At 38.8% G+C, this 27,324-nt stretch overlaps 1 protein-coding gene across 1 annotated transcript; it reads right to left on the minus strand.

Moving 5' to 3' along the window:
- On the minus strand, positions 9,233 to 26,830 carry LOC102168417 (hyaluronidase-4-like). The gene is made up of 3 exons (XM_005679421.2): positions 25,910 to 26,830; positions 17,737 to 17,826; positions 9,233 to 9,649 (listed from the first exon to the last, which is right to left on the minus strand). Exons 1-3 carry the CDS (start codon positions 26,828 to 26,830, stop codon positions 9,233 to 9,235), a joined length of 1,428 nt encoding a protein of 475 aa, XP_005679478.1.

Here is a 27,324-nt window from a genome sequence, read left to right on the forward strand (position 1 = left end):
TACAAGTGAGAAAAAGTAATAGGATTTCTCAAACTGTAAACAATACAAAGCTCTAGTTACAACAATAAAAGTATTTGGAGGAATTGGTAGTGAAAAAGATGTTGTCCTTTATTTCCTTGACTATGCATTGATTTTGGTGATTTATCCAACTAATTTTTAAAAATTAAGTTGTATTTGATCTATTCAACTTCAGATCATTTTTATTCTTGTATTTTCTTAACTACTTCAATTCCATTGTATCTTATCCAATTGTACCTTTCTGATGGAAATTAACTTTTGACATCTCTTTTTAAATTCTTCAATCTTTATGGCATTGTTTTTATTATTTTATTCTTCACCACACCTCCCTATCATAAACCCTTTCTCAAATCTAATTTCTTTCTTTGAATTCTCTCCAACTACCCTGGTGTGTTTACAACACAAAATAAGGAAATCTCAGGGTAAAATAACAGAATTATCTTCTCCATAACAGAAGCCAGTATGGAGCAGAGTTTATAATCTTAGACTCCAGGGCCAGTTACCATCATTAGCCCACTAGAAAAAGTTTCACTATCTCACCTATTCAATTTTATTCACACTGTTTTAATTTGCCTTCCCAGCATATCACAGTACTGTCTTTGGCAGGAGTGGTGGATGGGGACAATGGTATGATGATAAATAATGAGAGTGTTTTATGTATCCAAATATAGTACTGACATCCATCCTTTGCCATGAGCTGAAGTCCAACATTTGAAATTTATTCTTGTGAATTTAAACCTTAATTTTTAAATTTATGAGTACAGAATTAGATCTAGCTATTCACTCCTGCCTCCCCTCCCCTCTGCAACTTTATAGCGCTTTGGTTGACATTTTCATACAGGGCAGATATTCTAACCAAGATGGCAATCCCTCTGAATTGAATTTCTCTCTGGACATCTCACCACCATGGCCTGAATTCCTGATACTAAGTCGTTTCATGCATGAGTTTGCAGTGCCCTTTGGCACTGCAGCTAACATCCTTGTCAACCTTCACTAAGCTTGCCTATAAACTGTCAAGCATATTAAATTAAGCCATCTGAAAAGATTACGGCACATAAAAAAGTATGCATTGGTGTAATTATGTTGGCATGTATTTTTCTTCACTTTCCATGTTTGGATCTTGTTTGTTTAGCTATCTAGATATCTCATATCTCCTTTTAAGGCTCCTGGATCCACTTAGGGTATAACTGCTGAATGAATGATAAAGTTCTTGATGTTGCAACTGGATGTACTGATCAGCCAGAGCTCCATCAGATTTTAATAGCAAATAGTAGCTACAATCATGTAACCAAGAAATCATGCTTTGTTTTTAAAAAATTATAATAAACTATTGAAACACAAAATATAGTAACTAGTCATTAATTTGTATGAATTTGAAAAAGAGCATTATAGAACTTATTCTCTACTATGGTTGCCTGTTCACATGACATGGGAAATGCATTATACTTTAATATTACTAAAGAAAGTTGAGTTTCTGCATTACTTATAGTAACATACTAACTATAAATGTGAAGTAAATGCTTGTTTATGCAATAGATTTTTAATTCTTTAAAGATGTTTATTTGTTCAAGACTGTTAATTGCATGCAGTCTAATTACATAAGCCATGTAACTTTACACGGTGATGACCCAGAGAGATGTTATGGGGAGGGAGGTGGGAGGGGGGTTCATGTTTGGGAACACATGTACACCCGTGGTGGATTCATGTCAATGTATGGCAAAACTAATACAGTATTGTAAAGTAAAATAAAGTAAAAATAAAAATTAAAAAAAATAAAAAATAAAAAAATAAACTACTTAAAATTAGATCTTAGTTTCCAAATGTAACCTTGAGAGAATCTCCTAATACAATAAGAAAGTTCAGAAATGTTCCATTCATAGTTTCTGGAATGCCTGTGACAAAGCCAGAGCAGTTCCAGCCTAAGATCACAGCGAATTCTTGAACCACCCAATATAATGCATCTAAGAAATAGTGGTACTCAAAAAGTGGAATTTGGTTTTTTAAAATATACTTGATGAGAGAGAGCATGGGATTCATTGATTTGGATCTATTATGAACACTGGACCAATGCTTAGGTGGAAAGCTTCAGTCTGTGAAAAAGACAATTGGAGATTGTTCTTGTTAGAAATTAATAGCATCTGCAATTCTATTATATGTAGAAAAATTCAAGAAATGTGTTAACTTCTTAAGGAGGCTAGGTTTCAACAAACAAGTAATTATAGATGACGGTATAGCTATAACTTTAATTTCTGAATTTTCTAAAGTTTTTCTCAAGAAAGAATTCATTTCCTATAGGAGTTTATTGCTAAGAAAAATATAGCATATACTATGACAGAGGAGCCTGGCAGACCACAGTCCATGGGATCTCAAAGAGTTGGACACGACTGAGCGACTAAGCACAATGTGATTCTCAAAACTATTATAAAGAACATGAATGTCAAATATCTGCACATGAATATTTTATAACTTGTTATTTTTTTAAATTTTATTGACGTTCTCCATTTAACATCTTTCAATTCTTTCTTCCTGATTCTACTTAACCATTAAGAATCTATGAATACTTCAAAAAGAGACCTTTTTTCTGTTATGAAACTGAATTCTAATTTATATACAAGGCAGAACTAAATTCTCTTAACTATTTCTACAATATCAGTATTGATTACTAATACAATATCTCAATTCATAATGGTTCTAGATTACAGTTAGTCACTTGGGGACTGGCAATGAAGCAGTTGAACATACCAAGTTTTATTGCTTAACCTATCTTATTCAACTCATAATTTTTCAAAATTTTCACTTTAATTTTGATTTATGTAGCCAGTGAAGTAGACAACTTTTTCCCTCCATCATTAGGAAATTTCTTGACTTTCAGATTTACTTTCTCTAATAGATTAAATAATTTAATATTTGTTTTTCTCATATTGTTTTCATACTTGTTTTTGAAAATCACAACCTTTATGTATATGTCTATAGTCTCTTCCCAACTACTGATTTTCTTGTTTGAAGTGCCTGTTAATTTTCACCCTAAATATTCAGTCCCTTTATTAGTACTTGGAAATAAAATTTAAAACCTACTTTTATAACCAAAAAAAAAAAAAATTCTGAACCAATTTAAATGTCATGTTTTCTGAAAACTGCAATACTTGTTCCAAATAAATCCTCTAATACTATCCAGTAGAGTAGGTATATAACTCTGTAACATATCTTTTAAAATATACTTAATTAATGATTGTGCAAAAATAAAATCTTTTGAAATAAATAAATGCATTTATACTATAAAGAAAACGTTTGGGTACATAAAGTTAGCTTGAGGGATTCTTCACAGTTATCAGTTATAACAAATATTAACATTTGGGCTCTGACATAAATCCATATGTTCTATGGCTTATCTAAGTGAGTTGACTAACCTGCTTCAGAGAATATATTCTGACTCTATTGTAAGTTAAATATTAGATTATGATAACCCAACATATTGCAACCAGAAATCATGCATGTGGGAGAGAAATGAAACAAGGCTTGAATAATTATTTCATCCTCAAATACAAATTTACATTAAATAAAACATGACATGAACTTGAGTTTAAGTTCTATGTATCACCAACAAATGTATTTTTTTTTACAATGTTAGGTTTATAAAAGCAAATCACATTTTGAAAGGTATTGAATTTGAAAAGAAGATAAGTTGGCTAGAAAAGAAATTGGGGTTTTCCAAGAAATGAAACAAAGGTAGTTTTCTTCTAACTCCTCTGAGAAAGCATGTTTCTAAAAACAGCCCTTAAATTTTTTTCCAAACAAAAAAAGTAACTTTGCTTTACCTTTACCTTCGCCTGTGTTTGCTGCCAGTCCTTTAGCCACCTGATGCAGAGCAGAGATTCAGTGGCAAAAGGATGCCCTGTGGCTGTTCAGAGAAACATGGTTTTTATAGAGGTGACTCAGTCCTCCAAGTTACACTGGAGCCTGGCATTACATTTGTTTATAACCAAAATCAGACTCTTTTAAAAGCACGTAGGTATAAGTGACAACTGCTTTCTGAAAGTACCCAGCTGAAATTCACTGACTTGAGAAGAAAACTTTGAGACATCAGTTGGAAAATACAGAGGTAAAAATAACTGTACATTGAAAAGATTTTCTAGGATGTGCTATCCTTGATGTTTTTGGAATAATCAACTCTTTGTGGGGTTTTAGCTCTCATTCAGAGTAAATCCATTAATATGCTGGAACCAGTGGCTCAAGATGATGAACTGGGAATATGTATTTACTGTGTCTTCTGCAGTGCTTCTCCTTAAAAAAAAGTATACAGCTGAAAATGAGAAGGGGTGTCGTGTCTCAAAGACCAAAAACAGAATTGAATCAGAGATTTATAACAGGAGAAATTTACTTTAGAGGTGTGAATGTCACTTCCGCTGGACAAAAAATCCTTAGTTGCAGAGATAACAGATTCACGAAACACAAGTGCATGGAGGACCAATTGTCTGAGCAACCAACTAAAATATTGCTTCCAGTAGAGCAGAATCAGTCAGACCATTCAGTTTCCAAGAGTATGTAGAAGGACAAGTAAGAGAGACATGTGACCCCAGGACATTTAAATATAGAGAAAGACCTTCCCAGGGAGGGTTCAGAGCGGCTGTGCAACCAAATACAAGTGAAAGTTGCTCAGTCATCTCCGACTCTTTGCAACCCCATGGGCTATAATCCATGGAATTCTCCAGGCCATCATACTAGAGTGGGTAGTCTTTCCTTTCTCCAGGGGATCTTCCCAACCCAAGGATCAAACCCAGGTCTTCTGCACTGCAGGCAAATTCTTTACCAGCTGAGCCACAAGGGAAGCCCACCAAATACAACAGTGCTAAACTGAATATAGCTGGATCTCCCCAGCAGGCATGGAGGGGAGAAAAGGGGAAAGGCTGCTCAGTCCTCAAGGGACGTTTACTCCTCTTCCAAGATAATTTTCCCCTTACTTTGATAATTGTGAGGGTTCCTAGCAACCTGGCTCTTTTCTGCTCACATACTCCAGACGGACTCTTACTTGTCAACACGCCTCAATCCCTTTAACAGTCTACAGCCCATTCTCTCACTGTAACAGTCCTGTTGGATAAATATATACCCACACAAGTTCAGGAGGTTGGCAGGGATTAGGGGAATCCTCGTGACAGTTTGCAATCACTCTGTTCCTTCATAAATATAAATGGATAGCCAAGGATTACATACACATACAAGAAAGGAATCTTTGAAATTAAAAATATGAGTGTCAGAATATGATGAAGATGAAGCTAGCATTCTAGAAGAAAAAATGGGCAAATCCATGACACAAAACAAAAAAAAAGCTTAGAATACTTGAAAGATAAACAACACTGAGTATAGCTCAAGAAGAGCTAAGATCCATCTGATGATAATTTTCTAAATGAACAAAGAGAATGAAAATGAGCTGTTCAAAAAATAATGAAAGAAAGTTATCCTGAGCTGAAGCATCTAAGTTAGAAAAGAAAGCTAGAAGGCTTTGTAAAGAATATCTCTCATATACAAATAAACACAATGATATGAATTTACTAAGGACCAAAAGTATGATTATGACATACTACTTCTGAAATAAAGATATATATTCTTTCTGATTTAAAAATGAGTGGTGTGGAACCAAGTATCTCATCAAAAATCTGTTTCCAATCAAGCTTTTTAAATAATTAATTGGAGGGAAGAAACAACACTGCCTTAGACATCAAAGTATCTTTGTTCAGGTAATTTGGAAGTGAGATGGGCACCCTTAGGGCTCCTAACAGGTATTACCGTCATTTTAGAAGGTATATTTCATTTAATAAAGTGGTTTGTAGTATTTATAAGTATTTTGCTTACAGTTGTACCCTTTATTAATGTCTCTTGGAGAATTATAACCATAGGGATGGTGTTTAAATTCTGGTCTTTTACTCAAGAAAAATGGAGGTGTTTATGTTTGTCTTTGGATTAGATATAATTGATGACCTTTTATGAGACAGTTGTCTGGAAACTCCAAGTTATGCAAGTCAAAATAAGTAACAAAAATTCAATGTCTTCCATGATTTGTTTTTAAATTGCAGATTTTTAAACAAACCAAAAATTTGGAAGAACCTGTTGTTAGAAATGTGGCATCCTTTGGTTTTAGTTTCTTTTGCTTCCTATTAAATTTAAGTAAAATAAAATTGTAACTTAAAAAAATTTTTTTGGCTGGGCTGTGGTGCTTACAGGACCTTAGTTCCCCAATTAAGGATTAAACCTAGCCCTTGACAGTGAGAGCACTGAGTCTTTACCATTGGGTTGCCAAGGAATTCCCCAAATTTAATTTTTTATTTAGAAAAGGCTAAATGATTATTTGTGGGTAATATAGGATTTGGAGTTTCCTTTTTATTTCTATTTATTTTCCATATGTCAGCTCATTTTTTCTTGTCTGCCTTAATTCTTCTTACACATTGACTATTAAATAGTGGAGAGCAGTCACTTTAGATTTCAGAAAGAATATAAGTGATTTTAATCTTACACATAGTAGTTTATGCCTTTGCAATCTTGCCCTCTACCTTAGGTAGCTCTTCAAAGTATTTCTTTCAGACAAGTACTATGCTGCCTAAAAGAATAAATTTAGAAAACACTACCTATCTCATTATATGTAAATATCAATAAAAAATTATGTATCTCTTAAGCTTCACATTCTCTTAACCAAGATATCAAGAGGCTAACCCTGACCCTAATCCTTTTTTCCTCTGATTTATGGTATGAATCCCACAATTGAAGCTAGTGAAAATGTACTTAAAAATATAATTGCCACATCAAATAGGCAATCACGGGAATTTCAGGGTGGGGGTTTCCATGGTTGTTTAGTGGTAAAGAATCTGCCTGCCAATGCAAGAGACATGAGTTTGATCCCAGGGTCGAGATGATCCTCTGGAAGACGAAATGGCAACCCACCCCATATTCTTGCTTGGAGACTCCCATGGACAGAGAGGAGCCTGGTGGGCCAAAGTCCATCCATATGGTCACAAAGAGTCAGATACGACTGAGCAACAAACAGACCCAACATCCCAGTTCAGCAAAACAACTTAGAAAAACTTGCATAATTAAATTAACCTGTTTGTGTTTCTTTAAGAAAAAAAAGAAAGAAAGAAAACAATACAGCGGAGAACAGTGATGCGTATACCATCCTTTAAGTATTCACTAATTAGTGGGTAAAACTGGCTATACCTCTCATTCTCTCCTTATCTTCTAAATGATGATAATATTTGCCCTTGCGTGCCTTACTGTAACTTATTGAATATCAAAAAAGTAATCGTTAAAAAACCTATCATCACTGTAAGAAGGAGCTATTCTTTTTCACTTATCATGGTCTAATACTAACTTTAACAGTGGTAAAATCATTTCTACCTTGGGCAGGAGAATCTAATTACTGTAATTATACCCTTGGTACAGCAGGATACCAACAAAATTGAGAAACTTACAAATAGCCCCCAATTTAGCTTACTCTATTTCACTGCCTCTTTAACTTTTTACTTTTCCTGAAAATGCATAAATAAATAGACAAACAAATGAAATGGAGTCTGAATCTGACTGTGGTCTACTATCAGCATTCTACGGGGGCTCAGTCACTTCAATCATACAACTCTTTGTGATCCCATGAACTATAGCCCACCAGGCTCCTCTGTCCATGGGGATTCTCCAGGCAAGAATACTGAAGAGGGTTGCCATTTTCTCCACCAGGGGATCTTCCTGACCCAGGAATCAAACCTGTGTCTTCTACGGCTCCTGCACTGTAAGCAGATTCTTTACTCTGAGCCACTGGGGAAGCCCATCAACATTCTATACACCTGGATAAAGTATATACAAGTGTCATAATTGGAAGATATCAGGCAGGAAAACGCCTTCCCTAAACTATGAAGGGAAACAGGATTTGATGGGTTTGGGTGGACTCCGGGAGTTGGTGGTGGACAGGGATGCCTGGCGTGCTGCAGTTCATGGGGTCAAAGAGAGTCGGACATGACTGAGCAACTGAGCTGAACTGAATGTCTTTTGAGTCTTTATAAAACAAAATTATCTGGATTGTAACTAGGTCAGATCAAGTGCCCAAATGAATTTTACAAAAGACTTGCCATTCATTAAGAACTAAAAGGAAATTAATTGCTTGGATACACTATACTTCAATAAATAACAAGCGCCACAGCAAAGAATCTCCTATATAAATTCCATCTTGTGGGAGTATAATAGGGCTTACTTTCTGATACTGATGACTGGCAAATGAACTTTCAAGAGCCCTAGTGATACTCTGGCTAGAAATGAATCCTACAGTATTCAGTATAGATTCCCTCTAGTCCCACGACTCGGTATCTTGGGGTCATTTGTGTTGTATAGGAATTCCCAGTCTATGGAGCAGAAACAGCTATAACCCAATGGTTGCCTTCCTTAGCTCCCATGTGCATTCCATATCTCATATGACCTTATTACAAATTTATCTGCTATTAACAATTGGAGTCTCAGAAACATTGTAGCAACATCTAATCATAATAGATGCTCTTGTTGCTATCCAATTTAAGTGCATATTTATTTTTTTAAAAAATAAAAATACATCTTTCTTGATCACTTTCCTTCAGAAATTTCTCTTAAATTATTATTATTTTAATTACCTTCATTCAACCCCTTAGTTCAAATAGTCAATGACCTGACTCCTTCCTCCTTCCTCCTGCATCAGCCACACTGGCCTAAACCTGCTCTCACAGAACGACTTTTGCATTTGCTCTTCCTTAATCTGAGAATGCTCTTCTCAGACATCTTGTGATCTGATCCTCCTGCCTGCAGGTCCTCTCATTAGGGAGCCATACCTGACCGCCCTGTAAACAATCTCCACTGCTCTCTCTTGTCCTTTACCATGCTTTGTTATTCTCCACAGCACTTAGCACCATTTGATACAAATGAATTTGTTTATTATCATTCATCTCCTCACAAGAATTTAAGTTCCCCAAGGACAGAGACTTTGGTACATTCACATCCTTATCCTTAGAGCCTCGCATGAGGTAAGCATCCAAGACAGAATTGCTCTATCTAATGGCTCTATAGAGCCAAAGATACCCACCAACCCACCCCCTCCATTTTTTTTTTTTTCCGCTTTAAAGAGAACAAATATTTTAGAAGTATGTTGAGGTTAAAGAAAAAAAAAAAACCAGCATTTTCTGCTTTTCAGAATTTCAAGGAAAAAATGACACTGTCATGGGGGTAGAAAAATGAAGAGAATCACAGATAAGGTCATGCTGAGAAAAACTGATAATTTAAAGTCAGCAATACGGGCCTTATTCTTCCCTCTCAGGACATCTGAAGAAAGCTGCTGGCAAGACTCTCCATGCCAGCCGTGATAGCAGCGACACACAAAGCCATCCTTCATGGCCTTTACTGTCTTCAGTTTATTGGCTGGGGAAAGGATGACTCTCAAGCTCTTGCTTAGGCCGTATTTCTTACTGCTGCTTCCTGGCAGATGCAGATAGGAGGAGGATTCAGATGTTTTTCGAATGCATCTTCCATTACTGTTACATAGACTTTGACTGCAGAGTTTGGCTGCAGTTGTTACATTAACAGCATAATGGCCCAATGGCCCTTGAATAAATTTTTGCACAGACAAGCAGGTCTCCTGTGGGAAAAACAGAGATCTATTTAGATCACTTTCAAAACATGATTCAATTGTCCAGGTAGTATTTATAAATATTGAGGAGAAAGAGTTTCAGTGGATTTAGCATTTAAATGAAAGACTAGCCCTTATAAAGTCCCGCAAGTGATGATCCATGCCTTTGGTTAGGAATACTCTAATGAACCAATTTCATACCATTTTCTGAGGAAAAGGATTCCACATTTTTCCACAAGAGTATCCTTTAAGAGATACTTGTACTGACACTTTAAAAAGAAAATCTTTATCGTGGGATGATTTTGTTAAATTCATGAAACAGTTTTGGTGCTGATACTTAATATATGTTAACAACAGGTCAGATTTTTCTCAGACTACCAAATCATCCCATTCTTCTCCTTATCTCTTCAGAGGTAACAGTTCTCCCGAAGTGGGAAGGGGTAGCACTTGCATCCATGTTTTTATAACTTTACTACATGTAAATGTAATTATGAACAATGTGTATATTATTTTGTGTCTTTAAATTCTTATACAAATTTATATCATTTGGAATATTTTATTTTCTACAACTTCCTTTGCAAACATTTTCAAGATCCTTTCCCCACATTCATACGTGTAGCTCTTAAAAAAATGTAGCTGTGGTTCAGTCTCATAGTAAAAATACATCGTACTTTATATATCCATTGGCTGGGTTGTAGGAGGGATTCTATAAAAGATTATTATTTATTACTAAATTCCTGAGTCACTTGTATACCATATGGAAAGTTAGATTGTCTTCCTATAAATCTGCCACTAGGCGCCATTGATTGTCCACAACCTTCAGTTTTAAGGCTAGTACACAGTTCTACCTACTCATGATCACACTGTGCAGCTAGGATGTGCTGGCCGAATTGAAATGACACCATCAGCCAGCCCAGAAGAATCTGGCTAGAATCTTCATCACTGCCTGCCTTAATCCATAAAGGAAGTGCCATGGGAAAATCCTAGTAGATTCATTAATAAAAGTGTGCTTTCTATTAGCACTTCAATTATTTTGATCAGTACTAACTCTAATGGAAGGGCTTCCCTGATGGCTCAGCCATAAAGAGTCTGCCTGCAATGACTTGATCCCTGGGTTGGGAAGATCCTTGGAGGAGGAAATGGCAACCCATTCCAATATTTTTGCCTGGAAAATTCTATGGACAGAGGAGTCTGGCAGGCTAGAGTCCAAGGGGTCAGACATGACTGAGCATGCATGCATACATAACATGAATGCATAATTAAATTCCAATTAATTTAAAACAGCAGGACAGTTTGTCTTTGAGAAGAGGCCCCAAAACTGTGAATCCATGTGGAAAGGATTCAGGGGTTCAGATGGAAAGTCATAAGGCAGAATAAGCTACTAATGGCAGGCAGTTGAACAAGGTGTCACTTTGGACAATAACAAGTTCTGAAAACCCATGTGTAATATTTTTGTTCCAGGTACATTCAGTCTAGGTCAGCCTCACATTATGTTTAGGAATAAATGCTATTTTTAGTCAAGGCATGGCTCCTTATCTGAGGCATCTGAGGAAGTTTGTAGGACAGATGGGAAAAATGGAACAGGGAAACCACTGAACAAAACAAGAAAGAAAGAAGTAAGAAAGAGGGAGGGAAGAGGAAGAAAGAAGACTGAGGGGAGAGACGAATCAAAGAGAGTACAGAGTACAGGTAAACCCAATCAGGTTCAACTTGGGTTTCCCTGTTCTGTCCCAGCCCTCTTCCTTGAAATTCCTTCTTCACTTATCTTCTGGTATATCACACTCTCCTGGATTTTTCCTTTCTCACTGAATGCTCCTTCTTAATCTCATTTACTAGCTCATCTTCCCTACCTCTTAACCCTGGAGTACCCTAGGCTTAATTTTTCACTTTTCCAGCTATACTCTCTCTGGATAAACTTACCCCTTCTCATTGCCTTAAATAGAACTCCCAGATGTGTATTTCTCAGAATTTATCTCTGATCAACTGTACACCCACCTATCTACTGGACATCTCTACCTGAATGTCTCAGGAACACTTCAACAACCTTAACCCATTCCCCCGATCCTCTTCCCAGCCTATCTCAACATGTCAGCTCCCTCTCTCCAGTGCCTCAGGAGCAAAACCTTGAAGGTGCAAGTTGTGTGGGGGTTGGAAGCATCTCTAACCTCATGCAAGAAAGAGACAGACCCTATATGGCAGCCATGTGGGATGGTCTTCAAGAGACCACAGTCATTTTAAAAGCCACCATATAAATAAAAATTACTTTGCCCACTCTGCCTCCTCTCTACCCCAGTCTCCTGTACTCATCCTTGAAGCAAATGAGCAAAGAAATGAATGGTACTCCTCTTCCCCACAACTGAGACCCAAGCTTGGGGTGTGGGGAGAAGAAGCAAGAAGTTTCAACCTGGATAATAACAACCACCACTTACATGGCACTTGGCATGTGCCAGGTACTGTTTAAGTGCTTTACATGTATTAATAATGTAATTCTCATAACAGCCCTATAAGATAGATACTATTATTCTCACCATTTAACGGATAAAGAAATTGTAGAGATTTGTTCAAGGTCGTTGGCTAGTAGGAGACAAAAAGTGAACATTGGATTCCAAGTCGTTCAACCTTAGGCCTCCTCTTACCAATACCAGCTTGCTGATTTGTAGAATGCCAAATGAGAAAGAGCTGACTGTTTTTATATTTTATGAGACCGAATGTTTTAATACTTGAAAAGTGAACTATTTGTTAATGAAGTAAAGTCGCTCAGTCGTGTCCGACTCTTTGCGACCCCATGGACTGTAGCCTATCAGGCTCCTCCGTCCATGGGATTTTCCAGGCAAGAGTGCTGGAGTGGATTGCCATTACCTTCTCCAGGGGATCTTCCCAACCCAGGGATCGAACCCGGGTCTCCCGCATTGCAGGCAGACGCTTTACTGTCTGAGCCACTTCAATACCTGTGGATAAGTGTGTGCTTAGTCACTTCAGTCGTGTTCCAACTCTTTGCGACCCCATGGACTGTAGCCCACCAGGCTCCTCTGTCTATGGGATTCTGCAGGCAAGAATACTGGAGTGGGATTTTCCCCACTCAGGTATCAAACCCACATCTCCTGCATTGCAGGCAGATTCTTTACCCACTGAGCCACCTGGGAAGCCAATTCATTAATACCTAAATATGAGGAAAACTGTGGTTTCTGCATTTTCACTTGGGTAGTACAACAGGCCACCAACTGAACATGTTCAAAGTCAGTTGTGGAAAATGATAGAATTATTCCATGTGAGAATTGCTATCAAGGGTAGAATGTTAATAAACGTTTATATATGCATATATATATATATTTTTTTTTTTCTCTCCCATGAGCATTTCTATCACAGACAATCAGAAAATAAAGAATCAGTTTTGGAGAATCCATCCTTTGTGTGGTTGAAATATATTTATTTTTAAAATTTGGTATTCTCTTTTTTTCATACATATTATATCATTCTTGCTGTTGTTTAGTTGCTAAGTTGTGTTGGACTCTTTTGCAACTCCCATGGATATAGCCCCACCAGGTTCCTCTGTCCATGGGATTTTTCCAGGCAAGAATAGTGGAATGGGTTGCCATTTCCTTCTTCAGGAGGTCTTCCCAACCCAGAGATCGAATCCGCAACTCCTGCATTGGCAGGTGGATTCTTTGCCATTGATCCACCATCTACCAAAATTCTTACAAAGTAGATTTTCTTTCAGTACTTTTTTTTTTAGATGAAGACATGGATACTCAGAGAGGTTAATTAACTCGCCCAAGACTACACCCCTAGAATGTAAAATTTGTATTCTTATTTAGGATTGTCTGATTGGAAAATGTGTGCTCTTTTTACAACACTGTGGCTGGTACAGACAAATTGCTCAATGTGAGCCCCTGTGCTCTCTGAGTTTTGTTAAAGTCAACTGAGCAGATAATTAGCAACCGTTTGTCTCTGACATGAAAAATTAAAACAAAAACCAGAAGATGGCAGAGGAATAGGACAGGGAGACCACTTTCTCCCCCATAAATTCATCAAAAGAACATTTGAACGCTAAGTAAATTCCACAAAATAACTTCTGAATGCCGGCAGAGGACATCAGGCACCCAGAAAAGCAGGCCATTATCTTCGAAAGGAGGTAGGAAAAAATAAAAAAGATAAAAAGAGAGACAAAAGAGGTAGGGACAGAGATCCATCAAGGGAAGGGAGTCTTAAAAAAGAGACAAGTTTCCAAACACCAGGAAACACTCACTGGTGAGTCTGTGGCCAGCCTTGGAACCTCAGAGGGTAACATAACTGGGAGGAAAAATAAATAAATAATTAAAACCCACAGATTACATGCCCAACGGTAACTCCCAGTGGAGAAGCAGCGCAGACGCCCGCATCCGCCACTAGCAAGCGGGGGCGCGGGTTGCATTGCTTAGAGTGAGGACAGGGCCTCAATGCCCCGAGGGCAATCTGAGGGAACTAACTTGAAATAGCTAACCAGACTGTGGGATAACTACCCCGTGAAAAGCCCTAACCTAAGACACCGCCAGGCCCGCTCACAGAACAAAGGACTGACTAGGGCTAGCTGGCTATGGACCAGCCCATCCCCCACCGGAGACAGGCAGACGAGGGCTGCCGGAGCCAGAAGAGGGCAATCGCGGCCCCAGAGAGGCATCATTTCCCAAACTGCAAGCAGGCTTTGTTGCTAACCAAGGCTTCTTGGGGTTCTGGATGGTCGACATCCGCCTGAGAAGGTGCGCTGGTTGTACACCCAGAAAACCAAGCGGCAGGGACAGGGGAGGCGATAAGTCACAGCGACCGCGCTCGCCAAGCACCTGGTCACCTGAGCTGCTCGGACCTGGGAAGGGCACAAAACGCAGGCCCAACCGAGTCTGCGCCTTTGAGGAGTACCCGAGTACCTGAACCTGAGCGGCTTAGACCTGGGAAGTGCATGCAACCCAGGGCCGGCCTCAGACAGCTCCTGGCAGAGCAGCCTAGAGCCTAAGCAGTGTAGACAGGGAAAGCACACATGCCGTGAGCGGGGCAAACCCAGCGTGGCCGAGACACTGCGAGCACTCCCCACACACACCAGCAGAACGACTGTACAAGTGAGCCTAAAAAATTGTCCACCACCGCCCCCTTGTGTCAGGGCAGAAATTAGACACTGAAGAGACCAGCAAACAGAAGAAGCTAAAACAGAGGGAACTACCTTAGAAGTGACAGGTGCAGTAGATTAAAACCCTGTAGTCAGCACCGACTACATAGGAAGGGGCCTATAGATCTTGAGAAGTATAAGCTGGATCGAGGAACTATCTGAAAATGAACTGACTCCACACTGTCCACAAAAACACCAGAGAAAGTCCTAGATATATTTTTACTATTATCATTCTTTAAATTTATTTTTTTTACTTTTAAGTCCTCTATTACTCCTTTAATTTTCATTTTTGTAACCTATTACTACTTTGCAGAAAAGACCCTATTTTTAAAGCAAACTTCATATATATATATATATAATCATTTTTGTGACTTTTTTTCTTTAATATTGTATTTTTTAGAATCTACACTAGATTTTTAATCTTTGCTTTTTGGAATTTGTTATCAATTTTGTACTTTTAAGAACCCAATCTTCAGTACCCATTTTTACTCGGGAGCGAGATTACTGGCTTGACTGCTCTCTCCCCCTTTGGACTCCTTTTTCTCCACCAGGTCGCCTCTATCTCCTCCCTCCCCCTTCTCTTCTCTACCCAACTCTGTGAATCTCTGTGTGTTCCAGATAGTGGAGAACACTTAGGGAACTGTTTGCTGGCTGGATCTGTCTCTCTCCTTTTCATTTCCCTCTTTAACCCTCCTGGCCACCTCTGTCTCCTTCCTCCCTCTGCTCTTCTCTGCATAACTCTGTGAACATCTCTGAGCGGTCCAGACAGTGGAGCTCACATAAGGAAGTGATTACTGGCTAGCTTGCTCTCTCCTCTTCTGATCCCACCTCATCTCATTCCAGTCACCTCTAACTCCCCCCTCCCTCTTCTCTTCTCCATGTAACTCAGTGAACCTCTCTGGGTGTCCCTCAATGTGGAGAAACTTTTCATCTCTAACTTAGATGTTTTCTCATTGGTGCTGTATAGATGGAGAAGCCTTGAGCCTACTGTAAAAATAAAACTGAAAACAACAAGCAGGAGGCTTAAGTCCAAATCCTGAGAACATCAGAGAACTCCTGACTCCAGGGAACATTAATTGATAGGAGCTCATCAAACGCCTCCACACCTACACTGAAACCAAGCACCACCCAAGGGCCAACAAGTTCCAGAGCAAGACATACCATGTAAATTCTCCAGCAACACAGGAACATAGCCCTGAGCTTCAATATACAGGCTGCCCAAAGTCACCCCAAACACACTGACATCTCACAACTCATTACTGGACAATTCATTGCACTCCAGGGAGAAGAAATCAACCTGCCTGACTTAAGGCTCTACTACAAAGCCACAGTCATCAAGAGAGTATGGTACTGGCACAAAGACAGATATATAGATCAATGGAACAAAATAGAAAGCCCAGAGATAAATCCACACACCTATGGACACCTTCTCTTTGACAAAAGAGGCAAGAATATACAATGGAGAAAAGTCAATCTCTTTAACAACTGGTGCAGGGAAAACTGGTCAACCACTTGTAAAAGAAAAAAACTAGAACACTTTCTAACACCACACACAAAAATAAACTCAAAATGGATTAAAGATCTAAATGTAAGACCAGAAACTATAAAACTCCTAGAGGAGAACATAGGCAAAACACTCTCTGACATAAATCACAGCAGGATCCTCTATGACCCACCTCCCAGAATATTGGAAATAAAAGCAAAAATAAACAAATGGGACCTAATTAAAATTAAAAGCTTCTGCACAACAAAGGAAACTATAAGCAAGGTGAGAAGACAGCCTTCAGAATGGGAGAAAATAATAGCAAATGAAGCAACTGGCAAACAACTAATCTCACAAATATACAAGCAACACCTGCAGCTCAATTCCAGAAAAATAAACGACACAATCAAAAAATGGGCCAAAGACCTAAACAGACTTTTCTCCAAAGAAGACATGCATATGGCTAACAAACACATGAAAAGATGCTCAACATCACTCATTATCAGAGAAATGCAAATCAAAACCACAATGAGGTACCATTTCACACCAGTCACAATGACTGCGATCCAAAAGTCTACAAGCAATAAATGCTGGAGAGGGTGTGGATAAGAGGAAATCCTCTTACACTGTTGGTGGGAAGGCAAACTAGTACAGCCACTATGGAGAACAGTGTGGAGATTCCTTTAAAAACTGGAAATAGAACTGCCATACGACCCAGCAATCCCACTGCTGGGCATACACACCGAGGAAACCAGAATTGAAAGAGACATGTGTACCCCAATGTTCATCACAGCACTGTTTGTAATAGCCAGGACATGGAAGCAACCTAGATGTCCATCAGCAGACGAATGGATAAGAAAGCTGTGGTACATATACACAATGGAGCATTACTCAGCCATTAAAAAGAATACACTTGAATCAGTTTTAATGAGGTGGATGAAACTGGAGCCAATTATACAGAGTGAAGTAAGCCAGAAAGAAAAACACCAATACAGTATATTAATGCATGTATATGGAATTTAGAACCATGGTAACAATAAACTTGTATGCAAGACAGCAAAGGAGACACAGATGTATAGAACAGTCTTTTGGACTCTGTTGGAGTGGGATGAGTCCACTCTGGGTCGAGGATGGGATGATTTGGGAGAATGGCATTGAAACATGTATATTATCATATGTGAAATGAATTGCCAGTCCAGGTTCGTTGTATGATACAGGATGCTTGGGGCTCGTGCACTGGGATGACCCAGAGGGATGGGATGGGGAAGGGGGTGGGGGGGGGGGGTGATCAGGATGGGGAACACATGTATACCCGTGGTGGATTCATGTCAATGTATGGCAAAACCAATACAATATTGTAAAGTAATTAGCCTCCAATTAAAATAAATTTATATTAAAAAATAAAATAAAATATTTTTTTAAAAAAAACAAAATCTGGAATATCTCCAAGATGCTGGTGGGGAAACCACTGCTTACCTTTGAATCAGAATAGTCATATCCTCCCCACAATATTATTCCTGATGCCCCCAATGCTGCACTCTCACCAATTGTATGCACTAAGTCCTCCTAAAAAAGAGAAGGGGCACAAGTAGATTCTGCCAACCATATTTAATCACCTACAATTCAATAATTTCTCAGTCCATCAACTGTGGTAAAGAACATACTGATAACGTTATCTTTATCTCTAAAACAAAGTTCTATAGAGCAGAATCAGAAAAGGTAATTCTGCCTGGGATACTTACCTTATAAATATGTATGATGTTCCAAGCAATATTCTAGACACTAAGAATATAAAAATGAAGTAGATTCCATTTATTGTTCTTGAGGGTGTGTTTTAGTGTGATGGTTATGACAGACATACATAAATTGCAGGGTAAATAATTAAATTATATATTAGCACCCACAAGATATACATAGAGTAGAGAAAGCGGTTAATGCTGCATGGAAGTGTATTGGAAGATTTCATTTAAGAGGTGAAATTTCAGAGTGGTCTTTGGAAAAGAGTGTGAATTGATAAAATAGACTTAAGAGAGCAGAGTTTTTTATCCAGTAGGAAAAAAAGAAAAGGCAGAGTCATATGTAGGAAAAAGCACGATTCCTTGAGAAGTGTCAGTAACTCTTATATTAGGTAAAAAGCACTGGGGATCTGAGGAGAAGAAAATGTATCTGAATCCTTGTATTATGTTAGCCAAAAAGTTCTTTGGAGTTCAAGTAAAAATAAAAGACACATTTTTCATTTTCATGAAGAATTTTACTGAACAAAATATTCACTGTTTTGCTCCACTGCCTTCTGCTATTTTTCAGGCAACTTCATAATTTCATCTTCCTAAAACCTTTTATCTTTTTGAGCAAACAGCTCCTTTCCAGGGAGTTGAATTTTGTTCTGTTAAGAGAATTTTGTAAAGACAAATAAATGGACATCCAAATGTGTAGTGTCTGATGAATATGGCAGATGAATCAGAACTTCCAGCCAAGCTATAACCGTTTTGCCTGGTCATCAAAGAAAGATACAGTCTCAAGCTATCCTAATGGACGATAATGCATTTTATGTTGACTAATTCTAGATGCCTTTTTGTTTGAGTGCTATTGTCAGTGGTCTAATTGGACTGTTGGAATTGTTTGGTCTCCAGAAGGAGCTCATAATAAAAGCCACCCTTTCTAATCTCACCATATACACAACATCACCTTCTTTAGATGAAGATAGGCCTTTGGTGTGGTTGGTGGTGGTTTATTTCACTTGCCCCATGATCTCTTCCATTTCACATTATTGTACAATATCCACTTTTCATTGCCCATCACAATTTGTTGTAAAAACGGAACACTTTCATTATGTTTAAGTAGAGAATCGCATGTGGAAATTTGGTTAAGAAGGATTTTTTTCTGCTTAATTTACGTGGAACGCAGATATCAAAACAATGAAAATAACCAAGTTAGTGCAAATGATATTCAAGATTTGGATATATTGAGTGTGTTGGCTATCTCCCAAGTGGTATAATGTTGACTGTTCTCAATTAATGGTTTGATATGACCACGATCAACTTCAACTTGTTTACTTCACCTTGGAGCACGTCCAGTGAGAAATCTCCAGCATGAAAATCTGCAAACCACTTTTGACATGTTTGATCAGTCACAGCACCTTCTCCATACACTGCACAAATCTTTTTATGCATTTCTATTGTTTTTACCTTTCTTGAAATAATAAGCATAATATGCAGAAAATGTTTTGCTTCCATCTTCAGTATTAAAATGGCTACACAAAAATTCACTCATTTGTATGACATTTTTAACTTTTAATTTCTTATATTTTAATGAAGTATAAATGATATACAAATATTGTGCTAGTGTCAGGTATATGGCATAATGATTTAATTTTTTTATGTATTACAAAATGATCACCATACGCTTAGTTACCATCTGTCATCATACATAGTTACTACAGTATTATTGACTGTAGTCCCCATGCTGTACATTCTATCTCTGCTGGTGCAGCTAAGCTGCTTCAGTCGTGTCCGACTCTGTGCGACCCCATAGACGGCAGCCACCAGGCTCTGCCGTCCCTGAGATTCTCCAGGCAAGAACACTGGAGTGGGTTGCCATTTCCTTCTCCAATGCATGAAAGTGAAAAGTGAAAGTGAACTCGCTCAGTCGTATCCGACTCTTAGCGACTCCATGGACTGCAGCCTACCAGGCTCCTCCATCCATGGGATTTTCCAGGCAAGAGTACTGGAGGGGGGTGTCATTGCCTTCTCCGACATTATATCTCTAGGTATTATTTATTTTATAATTTCCAACCCTCTACCTCCTTCCATGGGACACGATCAGTTTGTTATCTGTATCTATGAGTCTGTTTATGTTTTTGGTTTGTTTGCACTCTGATATAATCAGACAGCTGTCACAATACAATCTAACAAAACTGTTTTGAACGAAGTTAAAGACAACTAAGTGCTACCAGAAGTATCATATAGAAAAACGCAAAAGAACTTTCTGGCCAACCCAATAGATAAGTAAACATCCAAATACCCGTGTCTTTTGTATTTATTTTATTACGCAATTTTAAAGTGTTAGGGCTTAGCTACAAGAAAGTTTTGACACTGGAAGTCCACACATTTGCAACTAAGATATTTTCAGCTGTCATAAAAACATATTGGAGAAGGAAGTGAAGATGACAGTCAGGGACCCCAATTAGGAGATGATGAAAATTGTTCAGTGAGAAATGATGAGAGCTTCAACAAAGGCAAGGTCAGTCCTTGTAAAGCAGAGAAGACAGATTGAACAGTTCTTTGGAAATTAAGATGGATAAGATTTAGTTACCTACTGGATAATAGAAAGAGAAGGGAGGCATCCAAGTGACTCTCAAGTGGGATGACTAAGTAGATGATAATTCACCAGGATGAGAACCAGAGGAGGTCATGTTCATGATTGCAGACCAAGAGCAAAGAAGCAAGAAATAGGAAGAGATGAAAGAGAGAATGAATGAGATAGATGGACAGTCTGAATTCTTTCCTTCCCTGCAAGGTGTGGAGAATCAAAGATCCAGTATAAAGGTAAAATATTCAAAAGCCAGAATGAGAAAATGGCCATGCTTCAGCAAAGCTCCTCTGCATTATATGAAGTTTGCAGTAACCTAGCACTTTGTTTCACAATTTGTCTATATAACGAAACAAAAAAAATCATTCTTCCCTTATACTAACTAGCATTGCCTTCATTAAAAGAAAATCAAGTGTCTCATTCAAATTGAGACACTGGAAAGAAAATATCCAGCAGAGTTAGCTTTAAGTGATTTCATAATTACAATATGAAGAACATAATAAATGGTGTTGTGCTTAGTCACTAGTCATGTCCGATTCTTTGTGACCCATTGGACTGTAGCCCACCAGGCTCCTCTGTCCATGGGATTTTTCAAGCAAGAATACTGGAGTGGGTTGCCATTTCCTTCTTCAGGGAATAAAAGATGTTATAACATAATAATGCTATTTAAACAATAAATGAGATTCATGCTGTTTGTTCATGTGAAAAGGGAAAGATTCATGTGAAAAGGGAAAGGCAATTGCATAATATTAAAACACTTCAGTATGCTATTACTCAGATAACGCTATAATTTTGGTTTTCTGAAATAGAGCTCAGAGGTGATACTTAGCCCATAATTGACTTTGAAAATCAAATATTACCCCCAAACGGGGATGTTACAAACAAGAATTTCATTAAAATATGGCTTATCTCATTCTATCCTTTTCTATCAAGGCATAATATCTGACTGCATGGATTATTATTTTCTAATCATTATTCATAATATATTGTGACATACTGTAGACACTTAGCACGGCCGAGAGGAGCTACCCCATGTCCGAGGCCAGGGTGGCAGCCGAGAGGAGCCACCCCACATCCCAGGCCAGGGGTGGCAGCTGGGAGGAGCAACGCCACGTCCAAGGAGTGGTGGCTGCACGGGCACAGGGGGGCCTAGAGGAGCCATCCCATGTTCAAGGTCAGGAAGGGTGGCGGTGAGGAGATACCCCTTATCCAAGGTAATGAGCGCTGCGCTTTGCTGGAGCAGCTGTGAAGAAATACCCCAAGGTAAGAGAAACCCAAGTAAGATGGTAGGTGTTGCAAGAGGGCATCAGAGGGCAGACACACTGAAACCATACTCACAGAAAACTAGTCAATCTAATCACATTAGGACCACAGCCTTGTCTAACTCAATGAAACCAAGCCATGCCTGCAGGGCAACCCAAGAAGGGCAGGTCATGGTGGAGAGGCCTGACAGAATGTGGTCCACTGGAGAAGGGAATGGCAAACCACTTCACTATTCTTGCCTTGAGAATCCCATAAACAGTATGAAAAGGCAAAATGATAGGATACTGAAAGAGGGACTCCCCAGGTCAGTAGGTGCCCAATATGCTACTGGAGATCAGTGGAGAAATAACTCCAGAAAGAATGAAGGGATGGAGCCAAAGCAAAAACAATACCCAGCTGTGGATGTGACTGGTTATAGAAGCAAGGTCTGATGCTATAAAGAACAATATTGCATAGGAACCTGGAATGTCAGGTCCATGAATCAAGGCAAATTGGAAGTGGTCAAACAAGAAATTGCAAGAGTGAATGTTGACATTCTAGGAATCAGCGAACTAAAATGGACTGGAATGGGTGAATTTAACTCAGATGACCATTATATCTACTACTGCAGGCAGGAATCCCTCAGAAGAAATGGAGTAGCCATCATGGTCAACAAAAGAGTCCAAAATGCAGTACTTGGATGCAATCTCAAAAATGAGAGAATGATCTCTGTTCATCTCCAAGGCAAACCATTCAATAACACAGTAATCCAAGTCTATGCCCCAACCAGTAACGCTGAAGAAGATGAAGTTGAACGGTTCTATGAAGACCAAGACCGTTTAGAACTAACACCTAAAAAAGATGCCTTTTTCATTATAGGGGACTGGAATGCAAAAGTAGGAAGTCAAGAAACACCTGGAGTAACAGGCAAATTTGGCCTTGGAATGCGGAACGAAGCAAGGCAAAGACTAATAGAGTTTTGCCAAGAAAATGCACTGGTCATAGCAAACACTCTCTTCCAACAACACAAGAGAAGACTCTACACATGGACATCACCAGATGGTCAACACCGAAATCAGATTATATTCTTTGCAGCCAAAGATGGAGAAGCCCTATACAGTCAACAGGAACAAGACCAGGAGCTGACTGTGGCTCAGATCATGAACTCCTTATCACCAAACTCAGACTGAAATTGAAGAAAGCAGGGGAAACCACTAGACCATTCAGGTATGACCTAAATCAAATCCCTTATGATTATACAGTGGAAGTGAGAAATAGATTTAAGGGTCTAGATCTGATAGACAGAGTGCCTGATGAACTACGGAATGAGGTTCATGTACAGGAGACAGGGATCAAGACCATCCCCATGGAAAAGAAATGCAAAAGAGCAAAATGGCTGTCTGGGGAGGCCTTACTAATAGCTGTGAAAAGAAGAGAACTGAAAAGCAAAGGAGAAAAGGAAAGATATAAGCATCTGAATGAATAATTCCAAAGAATAGCAGAAGAGATAAGAAAGCCTTCTTCAGCGATCTATGCAAAGAAATAGAGGAAAACAACAGAATGGGAAAGACCAGAGATCTCTTCAAGAAAATTAGAGATACCAAGGGAACATTTCATGCAAAGATGGGCTCGATAAAGGACAGAAATTGTATGGACCTAACAGAAGCAGAAGATAATAAGAAGAGGTGGCAATAATACACAGAAGAACTGTACAAAAAAGATCTTCACGACCCAGATAATCACGATGGTGTGATCACTCATCTAGAGCTAGACGTCTTGGAATGTGAAGTCAAGTGGGCCTTAGAAAGCATCACTATGAACAAAGCTAGTGGAGGTGATGGAATTTCAGTTGAGCTATTTCAAATCCTAAAAGATGATGCTGTGAAAGTGCTGCACTCAATATGCCAGCACATTTGGAAAACTCAACAGTGGCTACAGGACTGGAAAAGGTCAGTTTTCATTCCAATCCCAAAGAAAGGAATACCAAAGAATGCTCAATCTGCCGCACAATTGCACTCATCTTACATGCTAGTAAAGTCATGCTCAAAATTCTTTAAGCCAGGCTTCAGCAATACATGAACCGTGAACTTCCTGATGTTCAAGCTGGTTTCAGAAAAGGCAGAGGAACCAGAGATCAAATTGCCAACATCTGCTGGATCATGGAAAAAGCAAGAGAGTTCCAGAAAAACATCTCTTTCTGCTTTACTGACTATGCCAAAGCCTTTGACTGTGTGGATCACAATAAACTGGAAAATTCTGAGAGAAATGGGAATACCAGACCACCTGATCTCACTCATGAGAAATCTGTATGCAGGTCAGGAAGCAACAGTTAGAACTGGACATGGAACAACAGACTGGTTCCAAATAGGAAAAGGAGTACGTCAAGGCTGTATATTGTCACCCTGCTTATTTAACTTCTATGCAGAGTACATCATGAGAAACGCTGGACTGGAAGAAACACAAGCTGGAATCAAGATTGCCGGGAGAAATATCAATCACCTCAGATATGCAGATGACACCACCCTTATGGCAGAAAGTGAAGAGGAACTCAAAAGCCTCTTGGTGAAAGTGAAAAAGGAGAGTGAAAAAGTTGGCTTAAAGCTCAACATTCAGAAAACGAAGATCATGGCATCTGGTCCCATCACTTTATGGGAAATAGATGGGGAAAGAGTGGAAACAGTGTCAGACTTTATTTTTCTGGGCTCCCAAATCACTGCAGATGGTGATTGCAGCCATGAAATTAAAAGATGCTTACTCCTTGGAAGAAAAGTTGTGACCAACCCAGATAACATATTAAAAAGCAGAGATATTACTTTGCCAACAAAGGTCCGTCTTAAGGCAATGGTTTTTCCTGTGGTCTTGTATGGATGTTAGTTGGACAGTGAAGAAAGCTGAGCACTAAAGAATTTATGCTTTTGAACTGTGGTGTTGGAGAAGACTCTTGAGAGTCCCTTGGACTGCAAGGAGATCCAACCAGTCCATTCTGAAGGAGATCAGTCCTGGGTGTTCATTGGAAGGACTGATGCTGAGGCTGAAACTCCAATACTTGGGCCACCTCATGCAAAAAGCTAACTCATTGGAAAAGACTCTGATGCTGGGAGGGATTAGGGGCAGGAAGAGAACGGGACGACAGAGGATGAGATGGCTGGATGGCATCACTGACTCGATGGACATGAGTTTGAGTGAACTCTGGGAGTTGGTGATGGACAGGGAGGCCTGGCGTGCTGTGATTCATGGGGTCACACAGTCGGACACAACTGAGCGACTGAACTGAACTGAACCCTGTGTAAGTCTAAGAATGCTGCTGCTGCTTCTGCTGCTAAGTCGCTTCAGTCGTGTCCGACTCTGTGTGATCCCATAGACGGCAGCCAATCAGACTCCTCTGTCCCCGGGACTCTCCAGGCAAGAACACTAGAGTGGGTTGCCATTTCCTTCTCCAATGCATGCATGCTTGCTAAGTCGCTTCAGTCGTGTCCGACTCTGTGCGACCCCAGGGACAGCAGCCCACCAGGCTTCTCTGTCCACGTGATTCTCTAGGCAAGAGTACTGGAGTGGGTTGCCATTTCCTAGAATACTTCTATATAAACCACTTTCATTGCTGTGACACTCATCACTAGGTTAGATTTTAGATTTTTAAAGATAAAATCAACAATCTATATTACTTTTAAGTAACAATCAATTAAAACATTAAAATGCAATATATTGAAAATATAGTTGGTAAATAATTTACCCAAGCTCTCCTTTGTACAGTTTTGATTTGGAAAATTGCTGCTACTGTTTCGTGTTAAGAGCTTCTTTAATATGAATTTTCTCCCTAGTTAAATTTAATCTGTTGCATGATTAAACTTAAACTTTACAGTTCTTCAGGAAACCCTTGTAAATGCTAAGGGAGTAAGAATCATCACTTACAAACTCTTAAGCAAACATCTAATTGTCAATGACATTGTTTCAGAATTGGCTTGACATTTGAAAGACTACATGGTTTTAGTAATAGAATAGCATTCTATTATTAAGGGGATATAAGCATCCTAAAACATTATTCCCTAAATTTCATATTCGACTAAATTTCCATTTTTTAGACTGTATTTTTTTTTCTTACCTGTGACAAAGCTTCAATACTATGCAAATAAAATGGTCTGGAAAAAATAAAAACTGGTAAAACATAGTCATCTTTAGCCATTTCAGCAATTCTCATAGCTTCTCTAACTCGATAATGAACAAATTTCAAAGCATTTAAACTTGACTTCAATATTTTATCCAAATACACTGAAGTATAAAGTGCTCTGCTTTTTTCCCATAGCCACTGGAGTTGGTCATTGCGGGAAATTTCATCACTCGGGCATTTACCTGTGTAGGTCTGTGGATTTATCCTATAATCATAATTGTAGCAGTCTGGATAGAGATAAAAGCCCCATAAACATTTTGGTCTCATTTCTAAAGCCAGTGTGAGAGTAGCATTCATAATACTCTTTCCAGCAGTTTCAAATTCCTTTTGGGCAACTGTTCTCACTTTCATTTCTGACCAATCAGGATGGTGGTTTCTAGTAAAGTCTAAAGAGTGGTTTTTGTATATTACTCTATTGCCCCAATTTCTGTCCCATTGTGGCTTCCAGCTTTCCCAGTCGATGATAACAAGACCTTCTGATCTCCACCAAGGAAAAACTTTTGCAATGTCACCAGCGGTCTTCCTCAGGTGTGTAGGAAGGCTCATATTCTGTGGTATCCCTCCATTAAAGGATTTTCCCTCTGGAGAGAAATAAGGATAATACCCTAATTCATCTGGATAAATTATGGCAATTGTTGATCCACTCTGAGTCTCCAAAGGATTTGATATAATATTGAATAACTGAAGATTCAGATCCACATTGAAGAAATGCTGACACTGCATGGTTGGGGCCGCCCAGAAAATGTTGAAAGGTCTCTTTGTGATCACTGGAGCCATTGCTGGCTTGAGGGCTGAATGAGTGAACACTGTCAAGAGCAGCAGCACTCCCAGCCATGCCACCCAGGGGTTACACATGGCTCATAGTTTTCACCATCACGTTAGGCAATCTCCTTAAAAATAAGAAGAGGAAGAAAAATTAAACGCAATGGAGTCGAATGTTCCTTAAATCAAGTAAACTCATGGTAGTGTTCAAAGCTATTCTTTGAGTTGTAGACTGACTTTTTAAAAGATTTATGAGATCTATTGATATCTAGGCAAAATTTATACTTCTAACAGGGAAGAAAAATGAGGCGCTTTTTTTTTAAACCAGAAAAGTAAAAAAAAAAAAAAAAATCCAGTGAATAGAAACCAAAGTAAAAATTTTCGCACAACTCCTCAGTCATGAAAACTCTGTCTGCTAGTTGTTCTAATTTCCTATAATTCTGACTACATAACCATCTAGTAGTTTTAACAAAAATTAAATCGAACAAAAAGAAATATCTAATGGTACAAACAGTAAATAAAAACTTGCTTGCTATTTCAAAGTCACTGGACTCAAAAATGGGCTTATTCATTGTTTGGTTTGTTTG

The sequence above is a fragment of the Capra hircus genome, chromosome 4 (assembly GCF_001704415.2).
Source record: "Capra hircus breed San Clemente chromosome 4, ASM170441v1, whole genome shotgun sequence".
In the NCBI taxonomy this organism is placed as follows: Eukaryota; Metazoa; Chordata; class Mammalia; order Artiodactyla; family Bovidae; genus Capra; species Capra hircus.